The sequence below is a fragment of the Macrobrachium rosenbergii genome, chromosome 8 (assembly GCF_040412425.1).
Source record: "Macrobrachium rosenbergii isolate ZJJX-2024 chromosome 8, ASM4041242v1, whole genome shotgun sequence".
NCBI lineage: Eukaryota > Metazoa > Arthropoda > Malacostraca > Decapoda > Palaemonidae > Macrobrachium > Macrobrachium rosenbergii.
Window position 1 is genome coordinate 56,951,426 of NC_089748.1, and position 12,172 is coordinate 56,963,597.

The 12,172-nt window shown below is 35.0% G+C and overlaps 1 protein-coding gene across 1 annotated transcript in view; it reads left to right on the forward strand.

The window, feature by feature from the left end:
• Positions 1 to 12,172, forward strand: part of LOC136840896 (E3 ubiquitin-protein ligase TRIM45-like) — a 59,802-nt gene that overhangs the window by 25,875 nt on the left and 21,755 nt on the right. The window contains exon 2 of the mRNA XM_067107856.1: positions 8,719 to 9,141. Within this exon, the coding sequence (XP_066963957.1) occupies positions 8,946 to 9,141 (196 nt within the window). The 5' untranslated portion in view covers positions 8,719 to 8,945. The remainder of the gene's footprint in view (positions 1 to 8,718; positions 9,142 to 12,172) is intronic.

Below are 12,172 nucleotides of genomic sequence, written 5' to 3' on the forward strand. Positions count from 1 at the left end.
ATCAATGGGCAATCCAGACCCATATTATGTTTGAGGGCGAATTCGCCACAAACTGATAGCTATATTTTTACAGATACCTTCCAATATGACTGCTTTCATTTGCATCGTCGATGAGGTCTGTGTCCGCTGAGGGCTCAAACTGGGTCGATCTCCTTGGTTTAAAAAAAAATATATATAAATAAAAAATATATATAAAAAAGTTGGTTTTGTTACCAGGGACTTCACAAAGACTGAAGGCCGATGGGGTTAGCAACCTAGTGTCTTTAGGCAGACTCGTCAGACGGACAAAAGTCGGGGGGGGGGTGAATAAGTAGGGCGCAGACTCGAAGGAAAATTCAGAATATGAAAATAGAGATAGATTTCCAGAGCCATTGAACTGAGGAACTCACGGTAGTTGTGTGTGTTTTATTTTTTTTTTTTTTTTTTTTTTTACCTCGGTAAGAGAAATTCTTCATCACATCTTCACTTAATCTGTGTTGTAAGACGTATGATGTGATGCTATGTGGAAGTAAAAAAAAAAAAAAGTGTAAAAAATGCGCCGAAGTTTCTTCGGCGCAATCGGGTTTTCTGTACAGCCGCTACAGCGTATAATCAAGGCCATCGAAAATAAGTCTATCTTCCGGTGGTCTCAGTATGAGTCGCGACCCACGAAACTTTAACAACGGCCCGATGGTGGCCTGTCCTATATCGTTGCCAGAAGCACGGTTATGGCTAACTTTAACCTTAAATACAATAAAAACTACTGAGGCTAGAAGGCTGCAATTTGGTATGTTTGATGATTGACGGGTGGATGATCAACATACTATTTGCAGGCTTCTAGCCTCAGTAGTTTTGAAGATCTGAGGGCGGGCAGAAAAATTCGGACAGAATAAAGTGCGGACGGACAGACAAAGCCGGCACAATAGTTTTCTTTTACAGAAAACTAAAACTCGGGGATCAAGAAATTATTTATCCCAGTCATTGCCATAATGTGGAAGTTTCTACCTCCTCCGTTATTTCTTATCATGTTTTATCCTGCCTCATTCCAAAAAGCAACCCTCCTATCACGTTAGGGTTGAAATGAACAAGTACTACTCTTGCTGAACAGGACTGGTTTGAACAAACCTTGAACGTCTATGACTCTGCAGAATAAAAAAGAATGTGAGCTACTGGATGTTAAAGTTCAAGGGAAATAAACTATTTTTATTGTACAGTATTTACCGTCGCTAACGCATGCCTCCAGTATGATAACAGACTTCCTTGAGAGTTCTCCTTTATTCATTTCTTAACGCCTTCGTCTACTTCTATAATGATATTTTTGTCAGGTAATGCTTTGGCTTTTTGTTATTAATATATAACTCCTTTATTCAGCTGTTTTTCCTTCGTTAATTCACACCCTGTGTTTTCATCTCGCTTGTAGACTCAGCATCAGCATCCCCTTTCCACTGCCAAGAGAATTTCGAATGAAATGCTATTAATCTTACCTCCTCCCCATTTCAGTCATGCCCCTTAACAAAGGATTACCTTTCTTTTGCGTTGCTTCGTTGAAACAAAAAAGGCCATTCACTCTTCCACAATGGGCAGTGTTGCCGACTGCGTTCTAGTGCCTCCTCCTGGGTGCTCTTTCTTTAGGGAATTGAAGTGCTAAAGCCAGTATATAAAGGTGGGTTTCTTTATATCACGTTTTAAATAAAAATTAATGTTTTCATTATTATATGTAAACATATGTTAAGAAATCGAAAACCAGTTCTGTATTATTTTATAATTATTATGAATTGTAAAAAAGTTAACATCATTTTATACACACATATACTGTACAGTATAATGATGTTAACTTTTTCTACAATTCATAATAATTCTAATATAATATAGAACTGGTCTTCATTTCTTAAATATATAGGAACTCTGTTGTTTGAGAGTCTGTTATAAAAAATTAATGACTTTTCAGGTCTTGTTCCCTAATCATGTTTACATAATTATAATAATGAAAACATTAATTTTTATTCGATTTTATTTAAAACATGATATAAAGAGACCCACCTTATGTACTGGCTTTAGCACACACACATACACACACACACACACACACACATATATATATATATATATATATATATATATATATATATATATATATATATATATATATATATATATATATATATGGATGTATGCAAGTATGTATAAAAGCCACAATTACCTCCCAAGTTGTCCGTTCCATACTATTTTGGATATGCTCTCCAGTGAAATGAAAGAAGTCCGTTTTAAAAATACATTTGAAAAATCTTTCGAGGTAGAATTCTAATCCACAATTGTTAGAAGACGGAAGTCTGTGCGTGTACGTACGTAGTTAAGTTTGTATGCAAGAGTTAGGAAATCAGTTTATTATGACACTCAACAAGTGACACATTAATGTAACACTGTAGTCGCAGTGTTTTTGTTTTATTTTAGTATGTTATCTTCGTATTTCTTTTTTTTTCTGAAAAAAAAAACATACTCTCACCTAGACGAAATGTCAAAAGACTATCACCCAGCAGAGAGACAGGAGAAAGGACGCATTTGAGAAGTGGAGGAGGAGAAGAAATGGAATGCAATAAAAGAGGGAAAGATTGCGCAGACCCGTATTCATTTGTTTTTCAGAGCGCTTCACTTCGTCTTATTCTTTTTAAGAATTTGTATCTTGGGTTCGCGAAAGGTCATTTTAACTTCATAAGTTGTTCTTGCAGCTTTTTAATTAAGATTGTATGTTATGCCAGTTGCTGCCTCTTGTATTACAAGTAGTTGAACGCTAGTTAACAGGTTGTCCATACATATGTAAAAATTCGTCCATAAAATCACACAGATATATGTAAAATGAAAGAGAGACAGACAGACCGAAGGGATGAGAGAGAGAGAGAGAGAGAGAGAGAGACCGCGAAAATTATTGGGGAATTAGCAAATTTAAGTTCTGTATTGGTAGTTTGAGTATTTTATATTGGTTTCCTGTCCTGTATCAATACTGTAAATCCATTACTCTGATTTATGGTGATTGGTTGTTTGGAATCCTATCCATATATCAGCTTAAATCTCGAAAGCTTATATTTTGAACGTACCTCAGTAAAACTAGCTTGTAGGGTGGCATTTTACCATTCATACGAACATCTACACGTATCTATATTAGCGTTTTATTTTTGATGACTTATGTAAATCGGTTAGTGCGTAGGCTTCGATGGTACAATAACATTTACCCCGCCCCCCCCCCCCCCTCTCTCTCTCTCTCTCTCTCTCTCTCTCTCTCTCTCTCTCTCTCTCTGTGCTGCTGCTTTAATGAGACAGTTTGACTATCTGAGCATTCAAACTTTTTTTACATGACTTACAAATACTAAACACTGCAGAATATCATAATTACAGTATTGTTATGATGTCGCGTCTGAATTCATAATTTCTTCAGTATAACATTCTCATTCTAAAAAAATGAAAAGTCGTCCGATAAACAGAATGAATTTCCCTTCCTAGATCAACATGAGTTCTTGCTGTTTATAGTCACCTCCACCCTAAAATGAAAAAAACAGTTTATAATGAGAGAGAGAGAGAGAGAGAAAGAGAGAGAGAGAGAGAGAGAGAGAGAGAGAGAGAGAGAGAGAGAGAGAGAGAGATATGTCTCTCTCATATCCTACCGAATTTATTTTCTGCTTGTTAAGAAACATCATATCTAAATGGAACACGTAAAAAGAAAGCCTTGACAAGCAAATCCTGTTTGAGGTTAATACTTGGTAATGCTTGATAGGAAACGTCCTACTTAAAAAAATAAACTGTAATGTAGGAATGGTGTATAATGAAAGATCTCCTTATTGTTTTTTGGGGATGTCCCACTTACAGGGAAACCACTCTGTGTGATCTGCGTATTTTACTTGATGAGAAATTCGTGGCTTTCACAAAAACACCCTTCTTGCTTGGATCTTCCTGATTGAGTGCTTTCATTAGGAAGCACGTCTACATTTAACAAATTTCCTGCTTTTTTGCTTGATAGAAACGTCTATAAAGTAGGAGAATATCCTTTATTCAATTACGTATGCGAAAATTTTCATGTTTCTCAGGAACGTTTTGTATGAAAAGAAATTCTTTGTCGAAAGGAACGCTGATTGATTAACTTTCTCGATCGTTGGCTGCTTATGAGTGAAATCTTTCGTAATTGCGCGTCTAGATGATCTGCCAAACAAAACGTATGAGAGTGTCCGAAGGCAAGGCCAATTGCTGTCTTCTGGTAGATCAGTTTAGCCCATTCGGTTTTAAATGTCATTGGTAGGCGGAATTCATTTCTGAATGTTTGCACTAATAATGTATTTTCTTCACATATCAGTTCATGCAGAAAATCATTAATCAATTAACTCATGCTTTAAGTAGCAGATTTCTGACACCAGTTTATGGTTAACAACCAATCTCGTTTTCCCTTTGAAGGCATTAATAACATGCCCGGAAACATATCTGTCATAGCAGAAAACCATTAATTAATTAACTCATGCCTTAAGTAGCAGATTTCTGACACCAGTTTATGGTTAACAACCAATCTCGTTTTCCCCTTGAAGTCATTAGTAACATGCCCGGAAACATATCTATCATAGCGGAGTTGCTTTAAGCAAAGAGGATTTTTGTGTTAATAGTAAATCTGTGAAACAACGAGGACCAGAGCCCTTTAGGGACATCGCTTGAGTGAGGCCCATCTGGCACCAGGTTCAGCTCCGAAATCTACTAAAATAATCAATGGTAATCTGGCGGATTTGGTATCTGGATTTTTTTCTGGGTCATTTCAATATTTTGCCCATTTTTCTTTTGTCCAGGGGGATTAGTGTGGATGTGCAGAAAGGGGTCGGTATTCTCTCTCTCTCTCTCTCTCTCTCTCTCTCTCTCTCTCTCTCTCTCTCTCTCTCTCCCCCCAAAACGTGCCCACGCGCACGAGTACAATACTGATTAATGACTGGTGCAGTTGTGCTGGGTACAACATTTTTTCTGACAAATATTTCTTGTCAAAAGAGGCGTAACTAATTTGGTGGGTGTTTCATTTCCCCATCATCATTATACTCGGATTATGTTTGAATGAATTCTTAACACGCAAGCAACTGATGCCAGTGAAGGTATGCCAGCTGCTCGTAATGAAATTTGTAAGTTAAACATGGTGGTATTTTCCGTAGAGTATGTAATTGCAACTTTATCTTCTTGTAATAAGTCATTGATTCTAGAACTTTTAGCAAAGTATACATTTTGTAACTCTTTTTGAAGTTTTATAGAGAAACTTATGATTAAATTTAAATGCTAAATTCGGCCTTTTATGGAACTTTTATTTATAAAATTTTGTGTGCCTCTTTAATTCCTTTATTTATTCAGTAATCACAGAAAACCAAACAACATTAATTCATTTAATTTGTTTACTGTTAATATTGACATTTAATGGAGTTATCTTAAATGTTTCTTCATCACTGTATGTCTATGCGTTAAACTTCTGGGAATGGCTCTTTAATCGATATTTGTTATACTCTTTTACATATCTTACATCTCCCTGCATACATCTGTCTATATATCTATAATAATGCAAATAGGCAGATATCCTTAACTGATGGGAACTTATCAGCTATACTGCCTAAGTTCCAGAGTTTGTGAAAGTGGAAATTAACCTCTAAAACCACAAAAAACTTTGGAGCTTCCATGAATTTTGTCAAATGCCTTTTGAGGGACAAATAAACGATAAAGTAATAGTTTGTGTAGAAACTGGACCCTATAGACCACGCTCCATCTCCAACGGAAAACTTAATGGAAATAATTCATATAAAACAATAGATTCATACTGAAAAAAAAATTGCTAATTTAATATGTTAACTATCTTGCTTTACAGTTGATATTGTTATTATTTTAGTAGGTTATAAAATTAGATATGCAGTTCGCTCTTCGGAATTGGAAAATGCAGTTACCTGCACGCGGAAGCATTTATTAAATTCCATAGTTAAATCTGGTCACGCTGTGACCCCGGCGAATTTAGGTTCAACATTTTATGCTGTAGCTGAAAATAAGTCATTTGTGAAATTCAGTCATTTCTGTTTTGAACCGTTTTCCGCCCTTTGTCATTCTTCCATTGAAATCCATGTTAAAGCTTTTGTGTTATCAGGCTAATTAAGGAGCACTTCAACAGGAGAATATGGAATGATATTACTTTTGATTTTAACTGGCGTAGTTAGGAACTAGCTAATAGAGAGAGAGAAGGCACAACAGAAGCAAGTATATTACTGATACTGAGAGAGAGAGAGAGAGCAGAATCAAGTACTGGTCCTACAATAGTAAACAAGTGGTTACACTTGGGAAAAAAGATGAATATAGATTAAATGAGTTAGAGATGTTGGAAAAAAAACTTTTGAATACGTGGCATCCAGCCCATTCAATAAGTAGTGCCAAGAACGAAAATCATTTAGAAACATGAGATATGTTCCAGAAGCAACTGAAGATACATCAACTAAAAAGCGGTATGATATACAGTAACTAATAATTCAAGAAAACTTTAAAGTATAACTGACAAATAAATCAATTCGATGTCGGATGCGGAAGCCGGTGAAATATTCCGGGATGATTTGTAAATGAGAACAGGAATCTCACGTTAGAGATATTACTTATTTGGCTGTGAGGTAATTCACTGGACAGAATTTCACGTCAGATAAATCTTATATGAAAAATGGAAACAAACCTCTATTTTATTTGTAACAAAAGGCTATTACTGGTTATTTTAATTTTTGTTATTCATGTTTTCGTGTTTTCTGTGTATGACTTTAGAAGGAAATTGTCTTAATTTTATTAATATAAGTTCCAATTTTATTGATTTTTATCGTGTTATTTTTGTTTTCATTTTGTTATTTTGTACCTAAACTTCTCTTCGGTGCTAGTCCCTCGAATTTGGTTCCTTCCACTTTAAAGTGTCTAACCAAATTCATAGAGTTTGTGGTTTCAATATTTTTTTTAATGCATTTCATCTCTGTTTGCCTTTAACGTCGACAGTCGTTTTCTTCTTCTAAGAAATTGAATGAACTTTTGTATATCTTTCGTATGATTTTTAGGGGACTTTTTCTTGCACATGATAAAATTATGTGAGATGAAATAAATGAAGAAACCATCTTTTCATCTGATTTTAAGGGGAAGAAGATATTTTACACTTTTGAAGGGCTGTTGAATATAGTTATATTTTACAGTCGTGCTTTATTTACGTAGGAGAAATACAGAAACAAACACAAAACATGGCTGACTGGTACGTGGGACTTTGGAAACAATAATCCCAGTTCGAATCGTCCACAAGGCGAAAGAAATCGCCAGTGATTATGGCAGATACTTATCATATGTGGGCGAAAAATCTACAGAAATTATTCCTAACCTAATGTTACAGAGTATATTTAGTATGTACATTATATCATAAACAGTTTTTCCATTGTGACAAAACGTATAATATTGCATGTATATGCATATACATATATATATATATATATATATATATATATATATATATATATATATATATATATATATATATATATATATATATATATGAATGTGATAGACAACAGGAAGGACATATTGTACAGTTTTGAGTATATCAATTTGAAACAAACAAAAAGAAAAGAATGAAACAAGCAAAGTAATGAAGAATCATCTCAGTGCGTCGTCAGAAACCAGACAACAACGAAATACACCACATTTTCTCGATGATAGAGAATATAGTTCTGCCAAACGCTGTCCAATAGGGAAAGAGTTGTTCTGAATCTTTGCTAGTTACGTAACTGCTTTCGATATGGCGAGGACGGTTGCAGAGCGTCGCAGCATACGAAGAACCCTATCAAATATTCGAGGAACTTCTTCATGCGTATTTTCCAGTTGATCTTTATTGCATATTTCCTGTTTAAATAATAAATAGTGAGTTATGATCTTGCTCTTTTTTCAACATTTTATCCTTGTAAGCCTTAATTCCCATTTATTTTTTTTTATTTAAAATCTCACATTTTCATATGTTGTTCAGTTTTCTTCTGTTTTCATTTGTAATCTACCCAAATCACTTGTTCATAATGGAAATAGATTATTCTATTTCCACTGTTCGTGATCTTGATTGGTCATCTTAAAGCTATCATCTTGTGCCATTTTAATACGAGACTAAACAACACATCAAGTTTATTTCCGTATTTAACCTAGTTCTTGAGGGAAAAAAAAAAGCCTTGAAAGAACGAAACTTTGGACTTGAGTGAAAGAAAGAAGCTTTGGACTTGACCCTTAGGGAGTCTATGTACTCTTATCCTACGAAAAGGCAGTCTTCTTATTCTGATCTTAAAGGAGGGATATCTACATACTCTTATCCTACAGGAGATTCAGAAAACACTGTAATAATAATTTAATCAAATGGACGGAGAGAATATTGCATCAAAGACGAAAAGAGAATAGAAAAAGGAAGTAATGGAAACCCCTCATAAAGTTGAGAAAGTTTTTGGAATCAGGGAAAACTGGACTGTTTAATCATAATAAGGATACATATTAGCATTACAAAGAAGATTGTAACAATAATAGTTTCGTATTTTTTATTCTTTTATGCTATAATTTTCAATGTTGTTTATTGGTAGTAATGATGTCCCCAGATTTATCTTGTTTACCATTAATGTTTTTTTCGTTTTTATGTTGTATTGATAAAGATTGAATGTTGAATATTCTGTTGACAGTAATAGCACTTCTCTTTATTTTCCTCAGGAAATCAAACATCACAGCAAGACCTTCAGCATCACCACCACCACCACCATCATCACCACCATCACCATCATCAGAAACAGCATCATCACCAACATCAGTCAGAAAACCAGCAGCATCAAGACAAATTAGCAGCAGCGTCTGAAGACTTGGATTCGGTCATCGAGCTCCTGACGAATCTGTCTCCAAACGTCCCTTCGAACTCATCCACCAGACCCACCTCGCCCAAGATGACCGTCACGCCCACGCCCTCGCCGGCGCACACGCCCACAGACGCTTCCTTGCCTTCTCCTCCCCCTCCCCCAGTAGCATCATGTCCCGAGAACGACTTGGCCTCCCCCTCCAGTACTCTGGATTCGAGGGGTTCCTCGAAGACGAGGTCAAGTGGCAGGTCTTCCAGTTGTGAGAGTGTGAACAGGAATAAAGGTTTGTTTAATTTGATCTCATTAGGAGGAATCTCCGTAATGGTATTCAGGGCGCTTTACTTTCTTTACATCAGTCCTTGTTCTGTGTAATGATGTCCATAATTTTTAACCGTCTCCTGTTTTAACTCTGAGTTTTGGGGGTACAGAAGCTGTTTAGAATTCATTTTTCCTCACTTCTTTTCCTAAGAAGCAGTTTAAAAATTGCTTGCTTTTTCATTAGTCCATTTTCTCCCAAATATTCATTGTTTGGCTTTCTTCGTTTCAAAGCTTTTCCTTTGAGAAATTCCTAGTGTTTCTCTTTGTTCAAGTCAAAAGTGACGTATTCATGTCTTTCTTTCATCTGTGTTGACGCTTATGACTTATTATCATTAGTGTTCATCTCCAATTTCATTTGACATATCTCACTTTTCTCTGTCTTTATCTTTGATGGCTCCGTGTATCTCATTTACATAAGGGATCTAATGTTTCCCTCCTTTTATTGACTTAATTTAACTTGACTATTTCACATGGAAATTTAACTTTACTATTTCACATGCATATTCGTCATTAGCTGCCCAGTAGACTGCGTTTTATCAAGTTTGAAGGAAATAAAGTATGAGCTTGTTCAAGTCCTCGTGATTATAACAGGAAAATTACCGACTTCCCAGACATACTGACTTGTTAGGATGAAAACCTGAAGAAATAAAACGTCTGATTCTTCGGTAACTGATTTTAATCCAGGAGAGCAAGCCCTCGTTTATGAGCCGAAAAAAAGACATAATTAAGTATACGCTAATTATAATTAAGAGGTTTATATATGAGTATGAAGCGATGTGGAAGTTTTGTTGGTAGTGTTATGTACGGCTAATCCAACAGTTAAAGACGGGCTGTGTATCTTACTGATGCCTTGGTTATCATCACCGCCACTCCTGTTCCTGGCAGAGGCCTAAAATTTAGTGGAAAATATAAAGATCTGCTCTGCCATAGAAACTGTTCCTTTCCTTTTACTGTATTGGTTTTGAGATACTTAACTTGATAGACTCAGCACGCCTCTAGTTTTTAATTAAGTTTTATTAACTTATTTATTGTGATTGTGTGTTATATATATATATGTATGTATGTATGTATATATATGTATATATATATATATATATATATATATATATATATATATATATATATATATATATATATATATATATATATATATATATATATATATAAGATTTCTGCTCCTTTATATTTTTGGTTTATCTTGTTTTCTCTGACATATAAGCTTCTTATTCTAAGGGAGCTTGCTATACGAGTTTATTTGTCCAGTATGAATGTTGATAACGATATTGACAAGATCGCTATATTTTCGGTGAAAATCCCCTTTCCTGTTCGTCACGTATTTTCCTCCACCCGGAGACAGATCAAGGGATCAAGTTACTAGTGCCGTCGGCCTGAGAATAAAAATTGGAAAAATATGAAGGCACAGAAGATTCCGATAATAGAGTTTCAAGGCCAACTGCGCAACAACTTTGTCGTTTTAAAGGCCTAAGTCGATCCCCCTGAAACGAACGGTCGCGTTAGAAGTGACAAATATGTCATATGTTGTTGGGGTAATTCCGCTGCAGTTGAAATGAAGCGTTGACGAGTGTCCTTTATGGCCCGCCGGATATTGCCTTCGTGCTGAGGAGTGGCCATAGCGGTTTAAAAGTGAGATTCATTTTTTCTAAAGATTTTATAAGTACACGCTCAGAATTTGTACAACATTTTCGTTAAAATTATGTTCTGAATCGTAATGGAACAGATTAACACACGCCCACACACACACACACACACACATATGTGTGTGTGTATACATATAGTCACGAAGTGATCGAGTACCTGGTTATTACACAAATACTAAGACCCAATAATTTACCTCATTTCAGCCAGATACCTGAAACCTCATAACAATAATATTAAGACTGAATACTCTAAAGGTAACAGTGATCCATTCAAACTTGCTTAACACTTGAAAAATCAACAAAAGTTTATAAGTTATGGGTGAGGAGTAATAACGTTAATAAACAAATAAGCAAGGGAAAAATGGCATCCTCCATCAAACACTATAAATATTTCCTGGTTTGTAATTCACTTTGATAATAATCAGAAGAGAACAGTACAGATATATCACTTGCAAGTGTACACACACACACACACACACACACACACACACACACACACTACACAAACTTTAAACAAACAAATTTATTTTCTAAAGTTCAAAGTTATAATTAGGTTCGCAATCTCAAAAAGTTACTATTATGACAACAATGTAGTTTAATTAATGTAAAACAGTTTAATTCCTGAAACTTTAATTCATCAGAAATCAAGTTAACTGAGCAAAATTCAGAAGCTATTAAGATTTATTCCAAATTTGAAAAATCTCCAAGAAATGGCAGTTAGCACAAGTATTCAATGTTAAAGTATCAAGACATAATTGTGGGGTAACACTGTGAAATTATGAACATATGAGCATATATGAATAATATGAAAACAAAAAGACATATTAAAAATTAATATGCAGCAGAAAATACATAACAGCAATTTCACTAAGACAAAATATGTGTAAAGATTACACCAATCTTTCAAAAGATTACCTCCACTTTTAAAAAGATTAAACTCACCTCTTACTAAAATAATAACTCTCTTTCACCAAGACAACACTTCAGTTTTTAACATGATACAATACAAGTAAATACCACATTACTTATTCTTCACTGCACAACATTTCACAATGCTTTATTCCTCACTAAATACCTTTCAATGCCTGAGCAATACAACTATTTTTAACAATTCATAAACTTGTAGATTTTATGGGAGAAGTGACCAGAATTCACACACCCTTCTGTTGAGATGAGCTGAGAGAGAGAATGTCTTATTACTGCAGACTCCTTTCCAGACTGCCTGTTTTCGTTCACCAATTCTGCTTTTAACCTCAAAGCTGGTTGCCAGTAAGTCATTTCAAATCTTAGAATAACCTGAGTCCCTCTCCCCATTCTAGAATACACAGAATACAGAAT